This window comes from Haematobia irritans, chromosome 5, assembly GCF_050003625.1.
Source record: "Haematobia irritans isolate KBUSLIRL chromosome 5, ASM5000362v1, whole genome shotgun sequence".
Lineage (NCBI taxonomy): Eukaryota > Metazoa > Arthropoda > Insecta > Diptera > Muscidae > Haematobia > Haematobia irritans.
Window position 1 is genome coordinate 115,394,434 of NC_134401.1, and position 23,032 is coordinate 115,417,465.

The 23,032-nt window shown below is 32.9% G+C and overlaps 1 protein-coding gene across 1 annotated transcript in view; it reads left to right on the plus strand.

Annotated features, from left to right (window-relative positions):
* The window catches only part of LOC142238081 (oxysterol-binding protein-related protein 9), an 88,002-nt gene that overhangs the window by 51,383 nt on the left and 13,587 nt on the right, over positions 1-23,032 (plus strand). Inside the window, exon 6 of the mRNA XM_075309610.1 lies at positions 1,574-1,700. Coding sequence (XP_075165725.1) covers positions 1,574-1,700 — 127 coding nt within the window. The remainder of the gene's footprint in view (positions 1-1,573; positions 1,701-23,032) is intronic.

The following is a 23,032-nucleotide window of genomic DNA, read 5'->3' on the forward strand; positions in this document are numbered from 1 at the left end:
ACTGATGGCTCTAAATTGGATGGACAAGTGGGTTTCGGAGTATATTCTAAAGATCTGGAACTTCGAATAGCGAAAAGATTACCTAATTTCTGTGTTGTAGTGTTTTTCAGGCTGAAATATTAGCAATAAAAGAGGTGGCGAATTGGCTGACAAGTAATATTCCAAAAAATGTTAGCATTAATATATACTCAGACAATCAACCTGCAATAAAAACCTTGGATTCTGTGTTCCTTATCTCGAAAACGGCCATAGACTGCCGCAAATCTCTCAACGAGATGGCTGACCAGTACAATATTCACCTAATATGGGTGCCTGGCCATAGGAACATATCGGGGAACTGCGAAGCGGATGAGTTAGCAAGACTAGAGACTACCTTACATATTCCAGGGGAACTAGAATCTGTTGGTATGCCCCTGGCTACCTGCACGCTCATTCTGCGTGAGAATGCTGTTATGATGGCAAATGCTCGATGGGAGAATTGGAAGGGTTGTAACGACACCAAGCAAATATGGCCCCGTTTAAACTTAAACCGCACACTAATATGCTAGCGTTCTCGAGACGTCAGATATCACTCCTAATATCTGCTATAAAGGGTCGCTGCCTGATAGGCGATTTTGCAAAAACTATTTGCGCGAAGTATAATGGCTATTGTATGAGCGAAGGAAAAGGAATCAATTAAACACCTCTTGTGTGAGTGTCCTGCATTTTGTGAAAGGCGTAAGCAAATTTTAGGGTCATATAGCTTTAGATTACTGGCGCACCTGGAAAACGTTAATCTAAGCAGTCTGCTAATGTTTTTGGAACAATCTGGTTGGTTCAACAGAAGAAAATGATCGAGAAGGTTTATCGGTTAAAACTAGAAGTGCCCATATGTAATAGGTACTTTTAGTTAATGTGGTATCACAATGGACTGAATAGTCTAAGTGAGCCTGAAACTTAATCGGGCTGCCACTTTAACCTAACCTAACGTGGTGTGTACGCTGTTCCTACGTTATGGGGACGAGGTCCTCACGGTCGGAAGTGGCGGGAATGTGGGCAATGGGACCGTTTGAAAAAAAAATGGGACTAGTCATATACTGGTCCTGGGGTTGATGAATTTCCCGTAGGGGAGTTCCACTTCAAGAGTGTATGCGAGTGAAATTTCACTCACATAATCTCCCCCACCGGAATGGTGTAGCACTATCTTTTCTTAATGTATGGTACATTTATAGGAAATCATTTTACTTCCAATACATGTTCAGTTCTTAATTTCGACGAATAGAAACAAGTAAAGTCCTACTTTCTCAGACATTGACCGTAAATTTTAACTACTTTTACAGACATATTTTCTACACAATAAATGTCTGAACCTCTTTGCCATATTCCACACTCAAAGTTGACATTGGTTTTATATCCTGTCACGTATGAAAGAATAGATCTTTTACAATTGCTCCATGACAACAATCACAGTTCAATGTCGAAAACAACGACATCATTGACACATATTTCTAGGATATTTGCTCTTTTTATTTTGTTTCCCATTTTGATTACCTGTTTATGTTTTTTCTTTTTGTTTTTGTCGGTCTCTTTGCAGTGACAACAGCTCCCCTAGCTATGGTTGTTGTACCGGAAACATCCTATTCGAGTAGTGAAGGTGAAGAAGATTTTTATGATGCAAATGATGATCCATTTACCAGCATTGTTAGTTCACCGGTTGGATGGTAAGTTATTATTTTATATTACTATACATCACGAAGAGTATTTACGAGATGAATGTATAAATTTTTAAAAAGCCCTTTTTCATGGAAATATGGGTAACCACATCTAGAATGAAAACTTGGGAAATGTTAAATATTACACTCAAGAAAGGTTGAAAGTTTCCTTAGTGCAATGAAAAACATTTTTGATTTAAAGAAGTATACCCATATTCAAGAGAATTTACTGTCAGTTCAGGAAATTGTATGGGTTCTGGGGTTCGAAGAGCAAATTGGGTAATGTAGAGTTCTATGTTAACAGTGGCCTTTCATTCGAACATTTCCCAGTGTACCATGTCATCCCAATCCGTCCAAACGCAGATCAGGATATGTTCTGGATAAAGATCTTGCTTGACACTCGGCTTCGGTGCCTCTCTCTCTCCAAACATATCTGCGGCGTCTTCATCCTCTCGCTCCTAAAGATTGTCATTGCACTGATGTCCGTTTTTTCGGCCAATTGACGAGATGTTTGACGACCACCTTCCTTCACTCTAAATGGGGCCTGAATCCAAAGATGGCGCACAGGATATATGCGAGCGTAATAAGGTGAATCGTGCCATACGTGTCGATAGTCTGGTGGATATCAATAGAGAAGTGCCAAATAGCAATTTTACAACGGACCCAAAGGATATGTTGTGTTGGCATAACTGGAACAATGAAGACCACGCCAACCAAAGCCCTGAGGACGGTACTGGACTTAAGACCTATAGAGGTTCACATCATAGCGTGGCCGCTATGAGATTGAAGATGTTGGGAAAATCGACAGAAACATGAGGAACTATCAAAGGATAATAGGGTAGACGGTGGGAGACATACCGGAGGCCGCAACAATCCATGATCATCTACCTGACATTATGAAGCCAGTAAGATGGTCGCGGGACAATGTGACCCCAGAACAGATACTAGAGGAAAATAACGGCTACACCGATGGATCGAAGATGGGTAAGAGAACGGGACTGGACCAGTAAGATGGTCGTGGTAGAATGTGACCCCAGAACAGATACTAGAGGGAAATAACGGCTACACCGATGGCTCGAAGATAGGTAAGAGGACGGGACTAGGCGTATGTAGGTAGGGCCCAGACACCAAGATCCTATTCTGATTACCAGACTACAGCACAATCCTGCAGGTAGAAGTATGTCCCATTTTGACGCCAGTAAGATGGTCGTGGGAGAATGTTACCCCAGAACAGATACTAGAGGGAAATAATGGCTACACCGATAGCGTGTCCGCTATGGCTGCTATGAGATTGAAGATGTTGGGAAAATGGACAGAAATATGAGGAACTATCAAAGGATAATAGGGGAGACATACACCGATGGATCGAAGATGGGAACGGGACTGGGCGTATGTAGGTAGGGCCCAGACAACGAGATCATATTCTGATTACCAGACTAAAGCACAATCCTGCAGGTAGAAGTATGTGCCATTCTGACGCCAGTAAGATGCTCGTGGGAGAATGTGACCCCAGAACAGATACTAGAGGGAAATAACGGCTACACCGATGGATCGAAGATAGGTAAGAGGAGGGGACTGTACGTATGTAGGGAGGGCCCAGACACCGAGATCCTATTCTGATTACCAGACTACAGCACAATTCTGCAGGTAGAAGTATGTCCCCTTCTGACGCCAATAAGATGGTCGTGGGAGAATATGACCCCAGAACAGATACTAGAGGGAAATAACGGCTACACCGATGGATCGAAGATAGGTAAGGGAACGGGACTGGGCGTATGTAGGGAGGGTTCAGACACCGAGATCCTATTCTGATTACCAGACTACAGCACAATCCTGCAGGTATAAGTGCGTGAAATTCTGACGCCAGTAAGATGGTCGTGGGACCCCAGAACAAATACTAGAGGGAAATAATGGCTACACCGGTTGGATCGAAGATGGATAAGAAGACGGGACTGGGCGTATACAGGAAGGGCCCAGACACCGAGATCTTATTCTGATTACCAGACTACAGCACAATCCTGCAGGTATAAGTGCGTGTCATTCTGACGCCAGTAAGATGGTCATGGGACCCCAGAACAAATACTAGAGGGAAATAATGGCTACACCGGTTGGATCGAAGATGGGTAAGAAGACGGGACTGGGCGTATATAGGAAGGGCCCGAGATCCTGTTCTAATTACCAGTCTACAGCACAATCCTGTAAGCAGAAGTGCGTGCCATTCTAACGCTAGTAAGATGGTCGTGGCACCCCAGAACAGAATACTAGAGGGAAATAATGGCTACACCGGATGGATCGAAGATGGGTAAGAGGACGGGACTGGACATATATAGGAAGAACCCAGACACCGAGATCCTATTCTGACTACCACACTATAGCACAATCCTGTAGGCAGAAGTGAGTGCTATAACGGAATGTAATAAATGACTCGGAAATAACACGAGGCCACAGAAGGTACATACATATATTCACAGATTGCCGGAGGGCAATAGCAGACATTACGGTTCGATCGCGAACGTATTGGAATGCAAAAACATGATCGGAATAGGACATTATTCGCATTATATGAGTACTGCACACAGAAAACAAATTTGTTGTGCCAACCAATTTTTTTGCCAACCAAATTATTTGGTCCCATCTACTATCAGAATATAACCGACAAAATTTGTTGAAGCAACCAATTGTTGTCTGACACAACAGTATATAAAATAGTTTGAAGAACTACATTTTGGGCACATTAACAGTATAATTGGCAATCACAACCAATAAAATTGCACAACTAACTATTTGCCCGATAACCAATGCTTGCGAATTTAAAGAAAAAATCCGTTGAATTCATTTTAGTTTTTATTTTATTATATATTAATGTATATTGTAGTTATTGACCAAAAAGGATCTTGTAAAAAGCCTTTTATGAAGGGTAAAAGATAACCCCATGAAATAGCTAAGGTGGAGATTTGCAAAATCTTCAAAAGCACTATCAAATATTTCCAGTTGTTGTTGTAGTACCATATTATCATTATTAGAAGCGTCCCATAGCAAATGAATAACATTGATTTTCCCAACTTCCGCCAATACTCACGCCCATACATTAACTTTGTTAGTTCGACCACTCACAATCACGTGGTCAATTTTCAGTATGACTTGGGATTCAATCAGGCTCATGTAGTTTTTCTTATATATCGGCAGCAGGGGAATGTTGAGATTTTGGGACCGATGATGAGGCAGACAAACCATATATTTTCCTTTCCCAACCTCGGTAATGGTCACATTTGCTAAGATATCTCTATATATTTTATGGAAATTAAGAGAAATGGTGAAGAGTGAGTTGCAATTTGATGTTTATCTTACTTACCTTGAAAAAAAATCTAACTTGACTTTTACAATTTTATGTAATTAATGAAACAAAAGATTATTTGTTGTCATATATGTAGTCCGTAGCAACAAGTTCCTTTATAACTATCAAATCTGTTAACACAACCAACTTATTGGCCAGACAGACTTTCTGTTGGGTTTGGTGACACATTGGCAAAACAAATTAGTTATCACAACAATATGGAATAAATTGAAATGGTTGCTTACTTCAATATATAAATAACGACCAATATTTGGTCGGGTGTACGAACTTTTAGTCACACGGCTATTATATTGGTTATAGAAACCATTAAACAAGAGAAGTAACTAACATTTATTCCAAACAACTAAAAATTGTAGGTCTCCACTATCTATTTATTGTCGTACTCGAATTCCAACCAATCATTTCTCTGGGTGTGGGACATGCCGGAATAAGAGGAAATGTAATGACAAATGAACTGGCGATAAGATCTGGGGCACATAGGGAAGTGAACTTTGTGAACTACTCAAGGGGAGTAGGACGTCAATCAGGAGGGTTGTGCGATTAAATATTCGAAAATATCATGAGGCCGCAACGTGAACATTTTCACACATTGCCGGAGGACAATGAAGACAATAGCAAATCGATCGCAAATGCAAAAGCATGATCAACGAATACTCGGAATACTGAAGGATCTGCATCATAGGGGTTCCGGGACATGCAGAAATAAAGCAAGTGAACTGGCGATAAGAACTGGGACACATAGGAAAGTGAACTTAGAGAGCGTAAAGCCAATAGAGGCATTAAAGCGATGTACACCTATACAACGGTCGGAAGAGCTACGAAAATACTATGGGGTGACCCAGACAAGAAAAAGACTGGATAACTACTGAAGGATAGTAGGACGACAGTTAGGAGAACCGAGGGAATAATGATCCGCACCTTGAATTGAGAGCACATCTGCACCAAATAGGAGCACTTAAGAATGGAACATGTAGGTCGTATTCTGGTGATGATGAGACCTTGAGACTACCTTTATCTCTGTCCTGCCTTTACTAGGCAAAGAGTTAAGCATATCGGTTTAGAGGTGAGTCAGGACTTGGTTGAGCTGGCAAACGTGGACTGCAAACAAATTGGGGAATTCGTAAGAGTCGAAGTTCGAATGCACAACAAGCCGAATACTGGCTTAGGTGTATGTCAACCGACATGAGATACGGCAAAATGAATCCTCTTTTTTAAAGTAACCTAACGCCCAATAACTTAGATTTTTAACCAACATTTAACTGTACGTGAATAGCTTTGTTAATATATCGCATAAAAAGAATGAAATAAGTATCCCAATATGAGCCTAGACTGAAATTTAGGTAGCTTCCTAAAAAATCTTTATTTTAAAGAAACGGCATCTGTGCGCTCAAAGAAAAAATACTTTCCTCCGGAACGGAATTTTAGACAAACAAATATTCCCTTCCCTATATTGTATTATCTCTTAGAACGAATTTACCACAGTTTATGAGGAACAATTTACTATCGATTGTCTATAATATGTTTCGGATGCCTTTAAAGAAATTTGCTACGGACAAAAGAAAATTTTGTTTGTCTAAAATTTCGTCCTTTCGAAAAGAAGTGTTAGCTTTCAGTTTGGCTCTGAACCAATACAAAAATTTAATGACGAACATGTTTGTCCTAAAATGTAAATTATTTAATCTCTATTATCAAATCAATATATATATATTTTTTTTCAATGCAATCCAAAGCAACAGAAACCCAAAAAGTGTCCAAATATTAGAATAAAAAAGTTTTCATGCCATCCAAAATTACTTGGAAATTGTGAACTTCATTTTAAATTTAGGGTGGCAAAAGTAATAACAATGTTACCCAAAATACATAAAACTTTTCGATATACGAAAGCTATTGGGAAAACGTGTGCCAAGACCTCAAACCACTATGAAAACAATTTCAAATGACACCACCTCAATAGTAATAGCATTAAAGGTAAATAAAGCAAAACTTGAGCCTATTCGAAATCAGCAATCTTTGGGAGAGATTTGGTGGTGTGATTTTTAGTGGACTACCTTAACATAAACTCGTGTTTGCCGGCAGATTTCCTTTGGTCCCCTTTTCCCCAAACATTGAGTGATGGTGACATGTTTACGAGAATAATAACGACATTAGGGCAACAATAATTTATGATTTCTTTCTTTCTTTGGTTTGTATGGGTGAACTCTTTACTGAGCAAAACAGAAACAACAGTGCCTTCCTTTGGCTTGAATTTGTCACATGAGGAGGATATTTGTTGGCAAAACATTCTCTCAATGGTCATGCGTTCTTTGGATATTATAACAAAATCTCTTATATTGTTCTGGTTCTCTTTTTTGTCATCTAATGTCGAGGATTTACTTTAACCGGGTTTTATAAACTCTTCACCAAACATACAATGAAAGCGAGCATTGTCTGAATTTTAACTCTAATTAAGAATTCTATCCAAAAGGGCATTTTAATCCAGACGATATTGTAATTTTGATGCAAAAATTTGCAGAGATTTGATCCATTTATCTAATGAATATTCAAAGGTACTTTATAAAATTTCTATAGAAATAACATTTTGACAAAAATTTTCTATAGAAATAAAATTTTTCTAAGAGCCAAGAAGAAATGAAATTTCGACAACGTTTTCTATAGAACTGAATATTGAATGAAATTTTGACAAAATTTACTATAGAAATAAAATGTTGACAAAGTTTTCTATAGAAATAAAATTTTGACAAACATTTTCCATTAAAATAAAATTTTGACAAGAGCCAAGGAGAAATTAAGTTTTGACAAAATTTTCTATAGAAATGAATATTGAGTGACATTTTGAAAAAAAATTCTTAGGAATAAAATTTTTACAAAATTTCTATAGAAACAAAATTTTGCCAAAATGTTCTATAGAAATAAAATTTTGACAACATTTTCTATAGAAAAAAAAATGTTGACACATTTTTCTATAGAAATAAAGTGTTGACAAAATTTTTTGTAGAAATAAATTTTGACAAAATTTTCTATAGAAATAAAATTTTGACAAAATTTTCTATAGAAATAAAATTTTGACAAAATTTTCTATAGACAAGAGCCAAATTGAAATTTTGACAAAATTTTCTATAGAAATGAATATTGAATGAAATTTTGAAAAGATTTTCTATAGGAATACATTTTTTACAAAATTTTCTATAGAAATAGAATTTTGACAAAATTTTCTATAGGAATAAAACTTTGACAACATATTCTTTAGGAATAAAATTTTGACAATTTTTTATATTGGAATAAAATTTTGACAAATTTTTATATTGGAATAAAATTTTAACAAATTTTTGTTTTGGAATAAAATTTTGACAAAATTTTTTATAGAAATAAAATTTTGACAAAATTTTCTATAGAAATAACATTTTGGTAAAATTTTCTATAGAAATAAAATTTTGACAACATTTTCTATAGAAATCAAATTTTGACAACATTTTCTATAGAAATCAAATTTTGACAAAATTTTCTATAGAAATTAAATTTTGACAAAATTTTCTATAGAAATAAAATGTTGACAAAAAAGTTTTTATAGAAATAAAATTTTGACAAAATTTTCTATAGAAATCAAATGTTGACAAAATTTTCTATAGAAATAAAATGTTGACAAAAAAGTTTCTATAGAAATAAAATTTCGACAAAGTATTCTTAAGGAATAAAATTTTGACAAATTTTTCTATTGGAATACAATTTTGCCAAAATTTTCTATAAATTTTGACAAAATATTCTTTAGGAATAAAATTTTGACAAAATTTTCTATAGAAATAAAATTTTGACAAAATTTTCTATAGAAATAAAATTTTGACAAAAAAGTTTCTATATAAATAAAATTTTGACAAAATTTTCTATAGAAATAAAATTGTGACAAAATTTTCTATAGAAATAAAATTTTGACAAAATTTTCTATAGGAATAAAATTTTTACAAATTTTTTTTATAGAAATAGAATTTTGACAAACTTTTCTGTAGGAATAAAATTTTAACAAAATAATCTTTAGGACAAATGTTGTCAAATTTTTCTATTGGAATAAAATTTTGAAAAAATTTTCCATAGAAATAAAATTTAGACAAAATTTTCTATAGAAATAAAATTTGGACAAAATTTTCTATAGAAATAACATTTTGACAAAATTTTCTATAGAAATAAAATGTTGACAATATTTTCTATAGAAATAAAATTTGGACAAAATTTTCTATAGAAATAAAATTTGGACAAAATTTTCTATAGAAATAACATTTTGATAAAATTTTCTATAGAAATAAAATTGTGACAAAATTTTCTATAGAAATAAAATGTTGACAAAATTTTCTATAGAAATTAGATTTTGACAAAATTTTCTATAGAAATGCAATTTAAAAAAAAATCTATAGGAATAAAATTTTTACCAAATTTTCTATAGAAATAGAATTTTGACAAAATTTTCTATAGGAATAAAATTTTGACAAAATATTCTTTAGGAATAAAATGTTGTCAAATTTTTCTATTGGAATAAAATTTTGACAAAATTTTCTATAGAAATAAAATTTTGACAAAATTTTCTATAGAAATAAAATTTTGACAAAATTTTCTATAGAAATAAAATTTTGACAAAATTTTCTATAGAAATAAAATTTGGACAAAATTTTCTATAGAAATAAAATTTTGACAAAATTTTCTATAGAAATAAAATGTTGATAAAATATTCTATAGAAATAAAATGTTGACAATATTTTCTATAGAAATAAAATGTTGATAAAATTTTCTATAGAAATAAAATTGTGACAAAATTTTCTATAGAAATAAAATTTTCTATAGAAATAAAATTGTAACAAAATTTTCTATAGAAATAAAATTTTGACAAAAATTTCTATAGAATTTAAATTTTGATAAAATATTCTATAGAAATAAAATGTTGACAATATTTTCTAAAGAAATTAAATTTTGACAAAATTTTCTATAAAAATAAACTTGTAACAAAATTTTCATATAGAAATGAAATTGTGACAAAATTTTCTAGAGAAATAAAATTTTTGGCAAAATTTTCTACAGGAATAAATTTTTGATATAACTTTCTATATAAATAAACTTTTGCAAAAATTTCTATAGAAATAAATTTGTTACAAAATTGTCTATAGAAATGAAATTGTGACAAAACGTTCTATATAAATATAATTTTGACAAAACCCGAATTTTGCGTCTTTGGTTTCTATTGACCGGTCTTCAATTTTCTTCATCAATGATGAGCCAATAATACTATCCGGTTACTCTTATCACTGTTACTCCCACATGAATTTTAGAGAATTGTAATGACTCTCTTAAGGGTTTTTTTATACTGATAACTAGCATCAAATACAAGCTCTTAAATAAACATTCTGCTCGAATTTCTCTTGGTATAAACAAAAGGATGCATTAAACTAAACTAGACCATACGGAAAAGAGGAGAATTTGTATATAATTTGAGTATCCCCCAAAAAAAGAAAAACAAAAACTATGAAAGAGCAAAACATACAGGCAAATCACACGAGTACACCATTACATTGTCTGTAATTGGACGTTCTGGTATAAGGTTGACTGATTGTCACCATTCGAAAGGAAAATAACTTTAGGCCAAAAAACCACCAACGAAACCAAAAATTCTGCTTGTAGGAAAATAAAGGAAAAATTAAAAATTCACATAGTAATTAAAACCTGAAAACTTTTACGCTTAAGAATTCGCATATAAATAATTTATCAAAATGTGAAAAGTCGACGATGATGAAATCCCAAATTGTGATAGCGCCTTAAACTTGCAATGGCATGGTTTTCATCTATCATTGGTTATACTATATGGAGAATGTGATGGCGAAAATGATGTGAAAATCCAAAAGAAGAAGAACAAAGCATTATTTTATAACTTAGGCCATTAGTTGAGATATCAGTTAAGCCAAAAGTCGGAAGTGAAAGTGTGGCAGAATACATTGCGTACATTGCAAATTTATGACGCATCTTTGAATTTGAAATCTAAAACACTGTGTGCTTTTCAACGTCATTGATTTTATACTCTAAACGCAATAGACGAAATACAAATACGGGTCATAGTTTTCCAATAAAGTGTCAAAAAAATACATATTCGGTTTCTCTATTACCGATTACAATAATCCCAACCCTTCTCAAAATAAATAATAATTAATACGTCCCGTCCAATCCTCTAGAAAAGGATAAAAAATATCCCTGTAAAAAATAATAAACTTGCTAGTATACAAATTCATACAATAATTAAACCACCATATACTTTTAACAAAACAACAACCAAATTTTTTCTTCATAAAAATTAATAAAAACAAAGTTGCTGCTAAAAATATGTTCCGAAAGTGGGTTAAACGTGTCAGCATAACGTAAGTCATGTCATATTTTTCTCCCTCAGTCCAAATCTCTACCACTTTTGCAAATGATTTATATATTATTTAGACTCTCCTCCCTCATGTCCACATTTCATTAAAAACAATCGCACATTTCTAAATCAAATGAATGAAACAGTGAAACATAGACGTTAACGTCAAGTATCCTTATGGATACATGACAAAGGAGTCATCATTGTTTTTTGGTGTCTGTATATTATCCATGACATTTATTGCATACGTATATAATTACTCCTCCCTCTACCAATACATTTGGTCTTAGAGATGACATTTGAGCCGGAATTAAATTCGAATCTAAAAATCGCTATGAGACCACAATTTTATTTCTATCGAAAATTTTGTCAAAATTTTATTTCTATAGAAACTTTTTGTCAAAATTTTATTTCTATAGAAAATTTTGTCAAAATTTTATTTCTATAGAAAATTTTGTCAAAATTTTATTTCTATAGAAAATTTTGTCAAAATTTTATTTCTATAGAAACTTTTTTGTCAAAATTTTATTTCTATAGAAACTTTTTTGTCAAAATTTTATTTCTATAGAAGATTTTGCCAAAATTTTATTTCTATAAAAAAATTTGTCAAAATTTTATTTCTATAAAAAATTTTGTCAAAATTTTATTTCTATAGAAAATTTTGTCAAAATTTTATTTCTATAAAAAATTTTGTTAAAAATTTATTTTTATAGAATCTTTTTGTCAAAATTTTTTTCTATAGAAAATTTTGTCAAAATTTTATTTCGATAAAAAATTTTGTCAAAATTTTATTTCTATAGAAAAATATGTCAAAATTTTATTTCTATAGAAAATTTTGTCACAATTTAATTTCTATAGGAAATTTTGTCAAAATTGTATTTCAATAGGAAATTTTGTCAAAATTGTATTTCTATAGAAAATTTTGTCAACATTGTATTTCTATAGAAAATTTTGTCAAAATTTTATTTCTATAGAAAATTTTGTCAAAATTTTATTTCTATAGAAAGTTTTGTCAAAATTTTATTTCTATAGAAAATTTTGTCAAAATTTTATTTCTATAGAAAATTTTGTTACAATTTAATTTCTATAGGAAATTTTGTCACAATTGTATTTCTATAGGAAATTTTGTCAAAATTGTATTTCTATAGAAAATTTTGTCAAAATTGTATTTCTATAGAAAATTTTGTCAAAATTTTATTTCTATAGAAAATTTTGTCGAAATTTTATTTCTATAGAAACTTTTTGTTAAATTTTTTTCTATAGAAAATTTTGTCAAAATTTTATTTCTATAGAAAATTTTGTCAAAATTTTATTTCTATAGAAAATTTTGTCAAAATTTTATTTCTATAGAATATTTTGTCAAAATTTTATTTCTATAGAAAATTTTGTCAAAATTTTATTTCTATAGAAAATTTTGTCAAAATTGTATTTCTATAGAAAATTTTGTCAAAATTTTATTTCTATAAAAAATTTTGTTAAAATTGTATTTCTATAGAAAATTTTGTCAAAATTTTATTTCCATAGGAAATTTTTGGCAAAATTTTATTTCTATAGAAAATTTTGTCAAAATTTTATTTCTATAAAAACTTTTTTGTCAAAATTTTATTTCTATAGAAGATTTTTTCAAAATTTTATTTCTATAGAAACTTTTTGTCAATTTTTTTCTATAGAACATTTTGTCAAAATTTTATTTCTATAGAAAATTTTGTCAAAATTTTATTTCTATAGAAAATGTTGTCAACATTTTATTTCTATAGAAAATTTTGTCAAAATTTTATTTCTATAGAAACTTTTTGTCAATTTTTTTCTATAGAACATTTTGTCAAAATTTTATTTCTATAGAAAATTTTGTCAAAATTTTATTTCTATAGAAAATTTTGTCACAATTTTATTTCTATAGAAAATTTTGTCAAAATTTTATTTCTATAGAAAATGTTGTCAACATTTTATTTCTATAGAAAATTTTGTCAAAATTTTATCTCTATAGAAAATTTTGTCAAAATTTTATCTCTATAGAAAATTTTGTCAAAATTTTATTTCTATGGAAAATTGTGTCAAAATTTTATTTCTATAGAATTTTTTTTCAAATTTTTATTTCTATAGAAAATTTTGTCAAAATTTTATTTCTATAGAAAATTTTGTCAAAAATTTATTTCTATAGAAAATTTTGTCAAAAATTTATTTCTATAGAAAATTTTGTCAAAATTTTACTCCTATAGAAAATGTTGTCAAAATTGTATTTCTATAAAAAATTGAAGTACCTCTTAGTTGAAGAGGAATATTTTGCAAAATCTACCAAAACATCAAGAATTATAGCAAACTACAAAATTTCAATTTCAGTATTTCGGATTTCATATAAAAAATAAGGAAAAACTTAAGAAAAATAAAATTTTCTTATGTTTTCCGACTTTTATATCTACGTAAAAAGATTTTGAATAATACTAGCCTATATTTTATTGAAAATTTTAAGTCTGCCGAGAAATGGATCGGTACACTTTTCAAATATTTTTTGGAAATGTCTATTATAATTGTTCCTGCTGTGTTTTATGCAGAGTAAAATGCAGAAAATTTATTGATAATACTGCGTAAAACAAAAGGGAACTTCTTGTGAATTGAAAATTAAGTCAATTTCTAGCAGAGTATTTTTGGATGTACTTTAAAAAGTAGGGACTTAGGAAGAACTTCTAATTTTTTTTTCTGGGTAATGATGCCAATTCAGTGCACCGGTTCCCAGCAAAAAAATTTGGAAGTTCTTCTCAAGGCACAACTTTAAAATAACTTCCAAAAATGCCCCCAAAGATGTTCTTTATTTTAACTGTACAGGAAGTTCATTTGAGTCAATTTTTTTATAAACCGCTTTTTTCATATTTTTAATTTGAAATTAATTTTTTTTTTTTTTTTGTTTTAAATAGGTTAAACATATATTAAGAATTAATAAAATGGCATAAATTATTTAAATTTAGCCGGAAAAAAACGTTAAATCCTTTCTATGAAAATTGCGAATTTTTGAAAATATTTGTTGACAAACGTTCCAGACATGCGTTAAAATGCATTAAAAATCATAAAAAAAAATTTAAATTATTTATTTGTCAAAATATTACCAAAAATTCTTAAATCACATCCAAACCCCTGAATTCACTTCACATTTTAAGAAGTGATACAAATTCAGTGCAGCGGCTGCTGAAATGGAGGACATCCGTCCTATAACAAGTCCATGTTAAATTCATCGCTTCTGCGTCAATTTGGCACCACATCCGGACCCAAAAAGAACATTTTCACTACTTTTTTGGCGACGCTTTTTTTGCTGGGTTGTTGAAATGGTGGACAACCTATGAAAATTTATCGCTTCGCCGCCAAATTTAAACGACTGGTGCATTTTCACTACACTTTTGGCGATACTTTTTTGCTAGGATTGCAAAAGACCAATGAAAGAAAAACAACTTTTCAGTGAATTAATATCAATTGTTAGCTGCAAAAAAATCTACCACAGACATCCCTAAATGGACATCGAGTAGAGCTATTAAATTTTATTGTGACATTTTGTTTTCCCTTCATTTGCCATCGTAAGAAAATAAATTTTTTGAAATTAAGTGCGAAAGCAGTGGGGCTTATTTCTCCATGATTTCATGTGGCGAATTATTCATGATTTCTGACATTTTATTTATGCAAGTGCTTAGTTATGGTGAGGGAGGTCATTTAACTTAATTTCATTGAATTATATCAGAGTTAAGTTAAGAAACCATAGCATTTAAATGTAACATAATTTATTTTGAGAGCAGCATATGGGATTATGAGCAAATTTTGTAAAGGAAAAATCAAAAGTAAGAAGACACATAAAATGACTAAGTTTCCCTGTATAGAGAAAAGGAATATTATTACCTGAATATTTGTGAGCAAGTCAAAACTGTGCCGAATACTATATGTGACACAGCCCTGCTTTCACAAGATATATATCTTTTGAATTCGGCATTCGCTGTCCTTTTGAATTCGGCATTCGCTGTTTTGTTTTCGCATTAGTTTTTCAGATTTCATTGAAAAAAAGGAAAAACTTAAAAAATAAAATTTTTCTTAACCTTTTCGAATTTTATCTCTACATAAAGGCGTTTTATCGCGAATTCAAAATGGTAAATAAATGGATCGCTAATGCTTTTTTTTTGAAATTTCCATTAATTTGTTTATCCTTATTATGTTTCATACGCAGTATAATTCAGGAAATATATTTTTTTAACAATTTTGTAAAACAAAGGGATTTTATAACACATTAAAAAAACTCCTGTAAAGTGAAAATTAAGTCCATTTCTATAAGAACATTAAAAGTAATTGCTTAGGAAGAACTTCCTGGGGTGGAGAAAGATCTAAATCGACTCAGAAGGTGATTCTGAGTCGATCAGTAACCATATAATGTGGGGTATGAAGCCAGAAGTTGACGTAGATCAATGACACTGATGACACAGTGGTTTGGTTTATAAGTAGGGTTTTCTTTTTCCCGGACTTTTATAATACAAAACATTTTGACAATGGTTAAGGCAGTCTCTTTCGGTATAGTTTTCGGAAGAACACTATTAATATAGTGGGATTTTTTGTAACACTAAAAAACTGTTTGGAAATGTAAGAAACTTATTTCGATTTCACCATGGTTAAACGGGGTCAATAAATGCACATGTTCACTCAATATTCCCAAAAGGGAAACACTACAACTAGATTTCAGTTGTCGTAGGCCGTATAAATAAGGGCTTTAAACCCAAATATTAATAGATTTAAAGCCTAATGTGTATGAAATTAAAGTAACTATCTTAAAAGGATTGGAATTTTCTTATTTCATAAAAAACATCCTTGCAATAATTATGAAATTTTGAAATTATGCAATTGCCAACGTGGGTTACATAAGGTAAAATGTCCCGTTGTTTTTAAAGTTTTACTCAGTCTACCAGTCTATCAAAATGTCGGTTTACAGAAATATGACAATCATAAATTAGGAAGTGCAAACTTCTTTTTAACAATTGGAGAGCCCGTTGGATTCTGGATTAGAGTTGAGTTGAACATCCTGTTTATTTCAATGTCTTAAATGTCAGATGTCTTATGTTAAATTAACATTTTCCAGTTCTACTAGTTCTCCAAAACGATAAGCCCCCAAAAGTTCACTAATGTCCTATCCATAAAGAAGGGCATTCTCACACTCACAACAAAGGAATATGATCATCCCAAACATGTTTTAAGAGCAAAATGTTATTAAATAAATAACAATAGTTTGTTAAACTTGAAATCTTAGTTTTTCCTTTATTTACTTTTAATTCATCCTTCCTGATATTTCGCGATTTCACTGAATTGCTTCTTCAGAGGCATTCGATATATAAGACAATGATTACACAAAAGTTCTTATTAGAGCTAATGGAGATTCACTAATCTCGCCTGATTTGTCTATTGCACTATATGTTATTTTTGTACGGTGAACATGGAACATTTTTGTCGCAAAAATGTTGTTTTCTCTGGTTGCAGAAATCAGATACATAATTTTCGAGAAAATAATATGGTTGCCACAAACATGTGGCATGTTCACTCTTGAAACAGGTTTGGGCTGATCATATCTCTTCTCTGGGTACAAGAAGTCCTTGATTTTGTCCATCCCCACAGCTCATACTAGTCTGGTAAAATATCTCTTTGAAAGATTTGTGGCAACATATGATTGGTTTCGAGTTGGTTGCTAATATTTCTACCTGAAAAACGCAACAGTAATAATTGCGCGATATTGTTAGCACACTGAAAAAAATATTGTCGTGAGGTCAAAGATTTCATGTCTTTAAAATACGAATGCAAATTTTGCTTAGCAAAGAAGACGCATTTCTCTAAGATAAAGATTTTTTCCTTGTCCAAAAGCCGATAAACTTTTCAATAAAGTCGTATTGTCCTTATAATTAAGTGATTTCACTTAAAAATGGGTATCATAACATGAGAAAAAAAATGTTTGGGCTAAGGTCAACTTGACTTTAATAATTCAGAAAAATTCTTTAAATTTAATGAAATTGTCTTTAAATTTGTTGTCTTTTTGCATCTTGACTACAAAGCAAAAAATCGGTCAAATATAGGACATGTTTTTCAACACTTTATTTTAAAGACGTCACGACGTTTTTCGGGAGGTTCAAGTGTAGTTCACTTTGGGTTGAGTGAATTACCCGAATTTATTCTGATAATTGGTTGATAGTTTTGCTGCAAGTAGAGGATGCTGATGAGGAATGTGGTAATTCCGAAACAGCTGTACATCCAACCATCTTGCAGTCTATAGGGCTTTGCCCAAATAAATTTGACAAGCATACTTTTCCTCTGTTAGTTAAGCTACACTTGTAGTTTAGTCAATGCATGGCTTTAAGCTGAGATCAAAAACAACAATAACGATTGAAGAGAAGCCAACAATAACAAACAAAACGAAAGACGTCTTTTACTTGAAACATACCATAATTTCTACTGGAAGTCGAGTCTTAATTTTAAAAATAAGGTTGTCGTTAACTCGTTTTTAAAGAACTTGATAGCATATGAAGAAAAGAAGCTGAAAAAGAGAAAAATTAAAATTTGCTTCGTAGAAGCACGTACACAAACCCCAAATTTAAAAGAGAATTGTGTCTTAAAAGTATCCTTACATATATTCTCCGCTTCTTTGGCTCGGAATCAATACCAAAATTTTTAAAGTAAAGGCAAAATCTTTGGAACCGGGCATGCTTTTTTTTTCAGTGCAGATTTGGAATTGTTTTGAACACAAGACTGCATTCGTGTTCTTTTTCTGACCACAGTGATAGTGTGGATACCCTGACGGTCGTTCTTGTTGCAGACTATTTGGCCAATATATGTAAAGGCAATAGATACAATATGGCATTAAGGGCAGCTGTACAAATTTTATTGATTGAGTCGGAGATTCACAAGGACACCATTTGTCTAATTTTTGAGTCAAAATCTGGATACAAGTCATCCAGAATCCATGCCACTGGCGGAAAAGATATACAAAAAGCTTACAACTTCAACTTGGTGTGTCCCCAGTGGCGCCTCTTGCCATTACCTTATAGTGTTGGCCATTCGCAAACGAATCCACTATGGCACAGAAACATTTTGCTATTAGAGTACGCGTTTAAGCAATTTCTAAAACAAGCAATTACATATTTCAACACAATAAAATTGATTGGAAAATTTGTATAAAGAAAAATTCATACAAGCAAATCAATGCATATACATATATACGTATATGAATATAAAATTATTAATGCAAAGTACAAATTGTGTAAAGTACAAAATGTAACTCGAACAATTTCTATGAGTGCAAAAAAAATCCAGTGGGATGCCCCCGGGCCGACCCGCTTCACCACTGAAGTGAAAAACCCAAACGGCATAGAATTAAATCCCCGATTATGTTTTTCTACATTTAATAGGCCAAAAATTAATTTTTCATCAGTTGTGGCCAAGTATGGATAGACGATCTCGAGATGTGCTTAAAGAGAAATGTTTGTGGAAAAAATATTTTTTTAGTTTACTCATGGTAAGGAATTTCTTTTTCTAAATTCTGTCCTCTTATCACACTTTTATCTCTTTTTATTTCTACTTTTCAAACAACGCCTCTATTCCACGAGAAGGGGACGTATACATATATTGTTGTGATATCAACAACACATATCCTATTTAATATTAAATGCACGCATTATTCAAGTATGAGCAGTATGTTGCGTCGCTATGCCGCAAACATTTCTTGTTAGGAATATTCTATGTGAAAGGACAACAATTAAGAGCCTCCAAAAGAGAATATGTGTGTGGTTTGTCGTTTCGCAGTCATGCAAATGTTAATCGTTAAAATATTCCAGGCACGTATTGAAATTGTGAATTTATTTGAGAATACTACAATTGTATTTGTCATCTAATATTATATCATCAAAATTAAACAAATATAATAAATTTAAAAATACGAAAGATGTTAGGATTTTAAGTGAGAAATAGCGTGTACTCTGCTAACATCTTAAACAATCAAAGAAAATTGTTATGTAATTAAAGGCAGGAAATGATGATACCGGAAATACCAGAGACAAATATGAGCACTGTGCAATTTATCGAACACGTAGTGGAGAGGATTACTAAGGCCTTCAACATTTCACTGAAAGCTGCATGCCCTAAAGGGACAGTGTTGCCAGGTGATTTTTGATTCTTCCCCCAAAATCTTAAGAAAAAAACCCCTAAATTGGTCTAAGCTTTTTTCAAAAACCCCCAAAAATTTTCAGAATATAAAAGTACAAAAAGTGGTCCCAAAATTACGTGAAAAAAATCCTGTAGTGATACACTTTAAAAATTAAATTTAACACAAATATATATCCTGAAAGAAGAGTTCTTTCCTGAGAAACGAAATTTTAGAAAAACTAAGTTTTCTTTTGATGCTAAATTTTTTTTTCGTTTGAAGTAAATAAAAAATAAAATTTGCTATTTAAGAAAATACTTTAAAACAAAAGAGATTTTCGTTAGTTTAAAATTTCATCCCTGAGGAAATTATTTTTTCTATGGATATAATAATACAATATGTATATCAATTTAAAAAGCGGGCTTACTCTTAAAAAGCTTTCAGCTGCTAAGTTAAAATACGATTGTTTTTAATTTTGTCAAATATTAAAAATGCCCTTTCAACAGAAGAGTTTAAAAAAGATAACGAAAATAATGCTATTGGATACTAGTTTGTATTTAGATCTTCTTGTTGACTTTCCGCATCTTTTTTCTCATAACTCATGCGAGAATTGTTCCGAATTTGCTTGAGAATTGCACCACTTTATAAGGTCTGAAATAATTTTTTACCCCTAAAAATCCCCCCAAATAAATTTTACCCCTAAAAACCCCCTAAACGTGAAAAAACCCCCTAAATTTGGGGGTAAAACCCCTAACCTGGCAACACTGTAAAGGGAAGCCAAGGGGGAAAATCGACCACCATGGTGGTCTACGGAGTTAGGTAATATGAGGAAATCGTGCAGGAAGCTCTTTAACAAAGCAAAGTCCACCAGAGCTCATGTGGATTGAGACGCTTACAAGAAGAATCTGAGAGGATACAAGCGAGAACTGAGAAAGGCTCAGCATAACTCTTGGAATGATTACTGCAGCAGCATTGAGAATACGTCCGAGGCTTTCAGACTACGGAAGGTGCTAGCATCCACGAGCTCCGCTCCAGGTTTCATTAAAACATCGGAGGGCAATTGGACAACGTCCAGTGAGGAGACGCTGGAGGTACTATTGGACACACATTTTCCCGGAAATCAGACGGTTGAACCATGCACTGGCGGTGCCACAGTGGCTCAGCGGTCGTTTCCTATCGAGGAAATTGTATCAGAATCTAGAATAAAATGGGCGTTAAATAGCTTTGGATCATTCAAATCCCCCGGACCTGATGGAATTACTCCGGCGGAGTTACAAGCGGTGGCTGACAGAATTATCCCCTGGTTGTCGGCGATATATATAGGATGTATCAACTTAGCATATATTCCACGAAAGTGGAGAGAATCAAAAGTCGTTTTCATACCTAAAGCGGGAAAAGCCTCTCACTCGAATGCGAAGGATCATTCCTACTTAAGACTCTGGAGAGGATGATAGATATTTATCTTAGATCTAGCGTCGATTCAAGTTTGCTCTCGAAACGACAACATGCATACTCGAAGGGCAGGTCAACTGAGACCGCATTACATGAACTAGTCAGCTTTATTGAAAGCTCACTATCTGTCAAAGAATACACAATCGTGGCATTTCTAGACATCGAAGGGGCGTTCAATAACGTCCATCCGAGCTCGATATTAAATGGACTGACAACTCTGAATGTTGATCCAGGTATACTTAGGCTGTTAGATGAACTTCTAAGGAAGAGACGCATTTCAGCCACACTAGGACAAGCAAACATACAAAGGTATGTGAACAGAGGCACTCCTCAAGGAGGAGTTCTATCACCTCTTCTTTGGAATGTTGCTATGACCTTCTGGTTTCCCTAGAAAAAGAAAGGATACAAGTGGTGGCATACGCAGATGATGTGGCGCTAGCAGTCAGGGGAAAATTCGCATCAACAGTTAGAGATATTATACAGAGAGCCCTCCGGATGACTGAGAAATGGGCGAAAGATAATGGTCTTGGGGTAAATCCTGCAAAGACAGAACTAGTCATGTACTGCAAAGATCGCAAAACTCCCACGGTTGGGCTCATTTCCTTAGGGGGTATTGAAATTCCCTTTAGGGAGTGTGCAAAATACCTTGGCGTTATTTTGGACAGGAAGCTGAACTTTAAGATAAATATTGACGAAAGGGCGAGGAAAGCAACGGTAGCTTTATACTCGTGCAAAAAGGCAATAGGGAAAAAGTGGGGACTAAAACCAAAAATTGTACATTGGCTATACACGGCAGTGGTTAGACCTATAATGCTATATGGTGTTGCAGTCTGGTGGCCGGCACTTCACCAGCCGACAAGTTTAGACAAAATTCAGCGTATGGCGTGCTTGTGTATCTCAGGTGCATTTAGCAAGACAGGAACAAACTCCCTTAATGTCATGCTACATCTATTGCCTTTAGACATTTTGGCCAAACAGTCAGCTGCAACAACGGCTGTGCGGTTGCGCGAGCTATCGCTGTGGTCGGAAAAAAGTTACGGTCACAGTTCGGTCCTCAAAATAATGCCAGATGTGCCTAACGTAGTGGATTACGCTTTGGCGAGTCCACTTCTCGACAAAAAGTTTGAGACTCTAATTCCCAACAGTGAGGCGTGGTGTACACGGACCCCGGGGAATAAAAGATATATAGATTTCTACACTGATGGCTCCAAATTGGATGGCCAAGTGGGTTTCGGAGTATATTCTAAAGATCTGGAACTTCGAATAGCGAAAAGATTACCTAATCACTGTAGTGTTTTTCAGGCTGAAATATTAGCAATAAGAGAAGTGGTGAATTGGCTGAGAAGTAATGCTCCAAGCAATATTGGCATTAATATATACTCAGACAGTCAACCTGCAATAAAATCCTTGGACTCTGTGTTCCTCAACTCGAAAACGGCCATCGACTGCCGCAAATCTCTCAATGAGATGGCTGAGCAGCACAATATTCATCTAATATGGGTGCCTGGCCACAGGAACATACCGGGGAACTGCGAATCAGATAAGCTAGCAAGGCTAGGAACTACCTTACATATTCCAGGGGAACTAGAATCTGTTGGTGTGCCTCTGGCTACCTGCAAGCTCTTACTGCGTGAGAAGGCTGTCATGATGGCAAATGTTCGATGGGAGAATTGTAAGCGTTGTAACGACACCAAGCAAATATGGCCTCATTTAAACTTAAACCGCACACTAGACATGCTAGTGTTCTCGAGACGCCAGATATCACTCCTGATATCTGCTATAACGGGTCGCTGCCTGATAGGCGATTTTACAAAAACTATTGGTGCGAAGTATAATGACTATTGTATGAGCTGTCATGATGCGGAGGAAAAGGAATCAATAAAACACCTCTTGTGTGAGTGTCCTGCATTTTGTGTAAGGCGTAAGCAAATTTTAGGGGCATATAACTTCAGATTACTGGCGGACCTGGAAAACGTTAACTTAAGCAGTATGCTAATGTTTTTGGAACA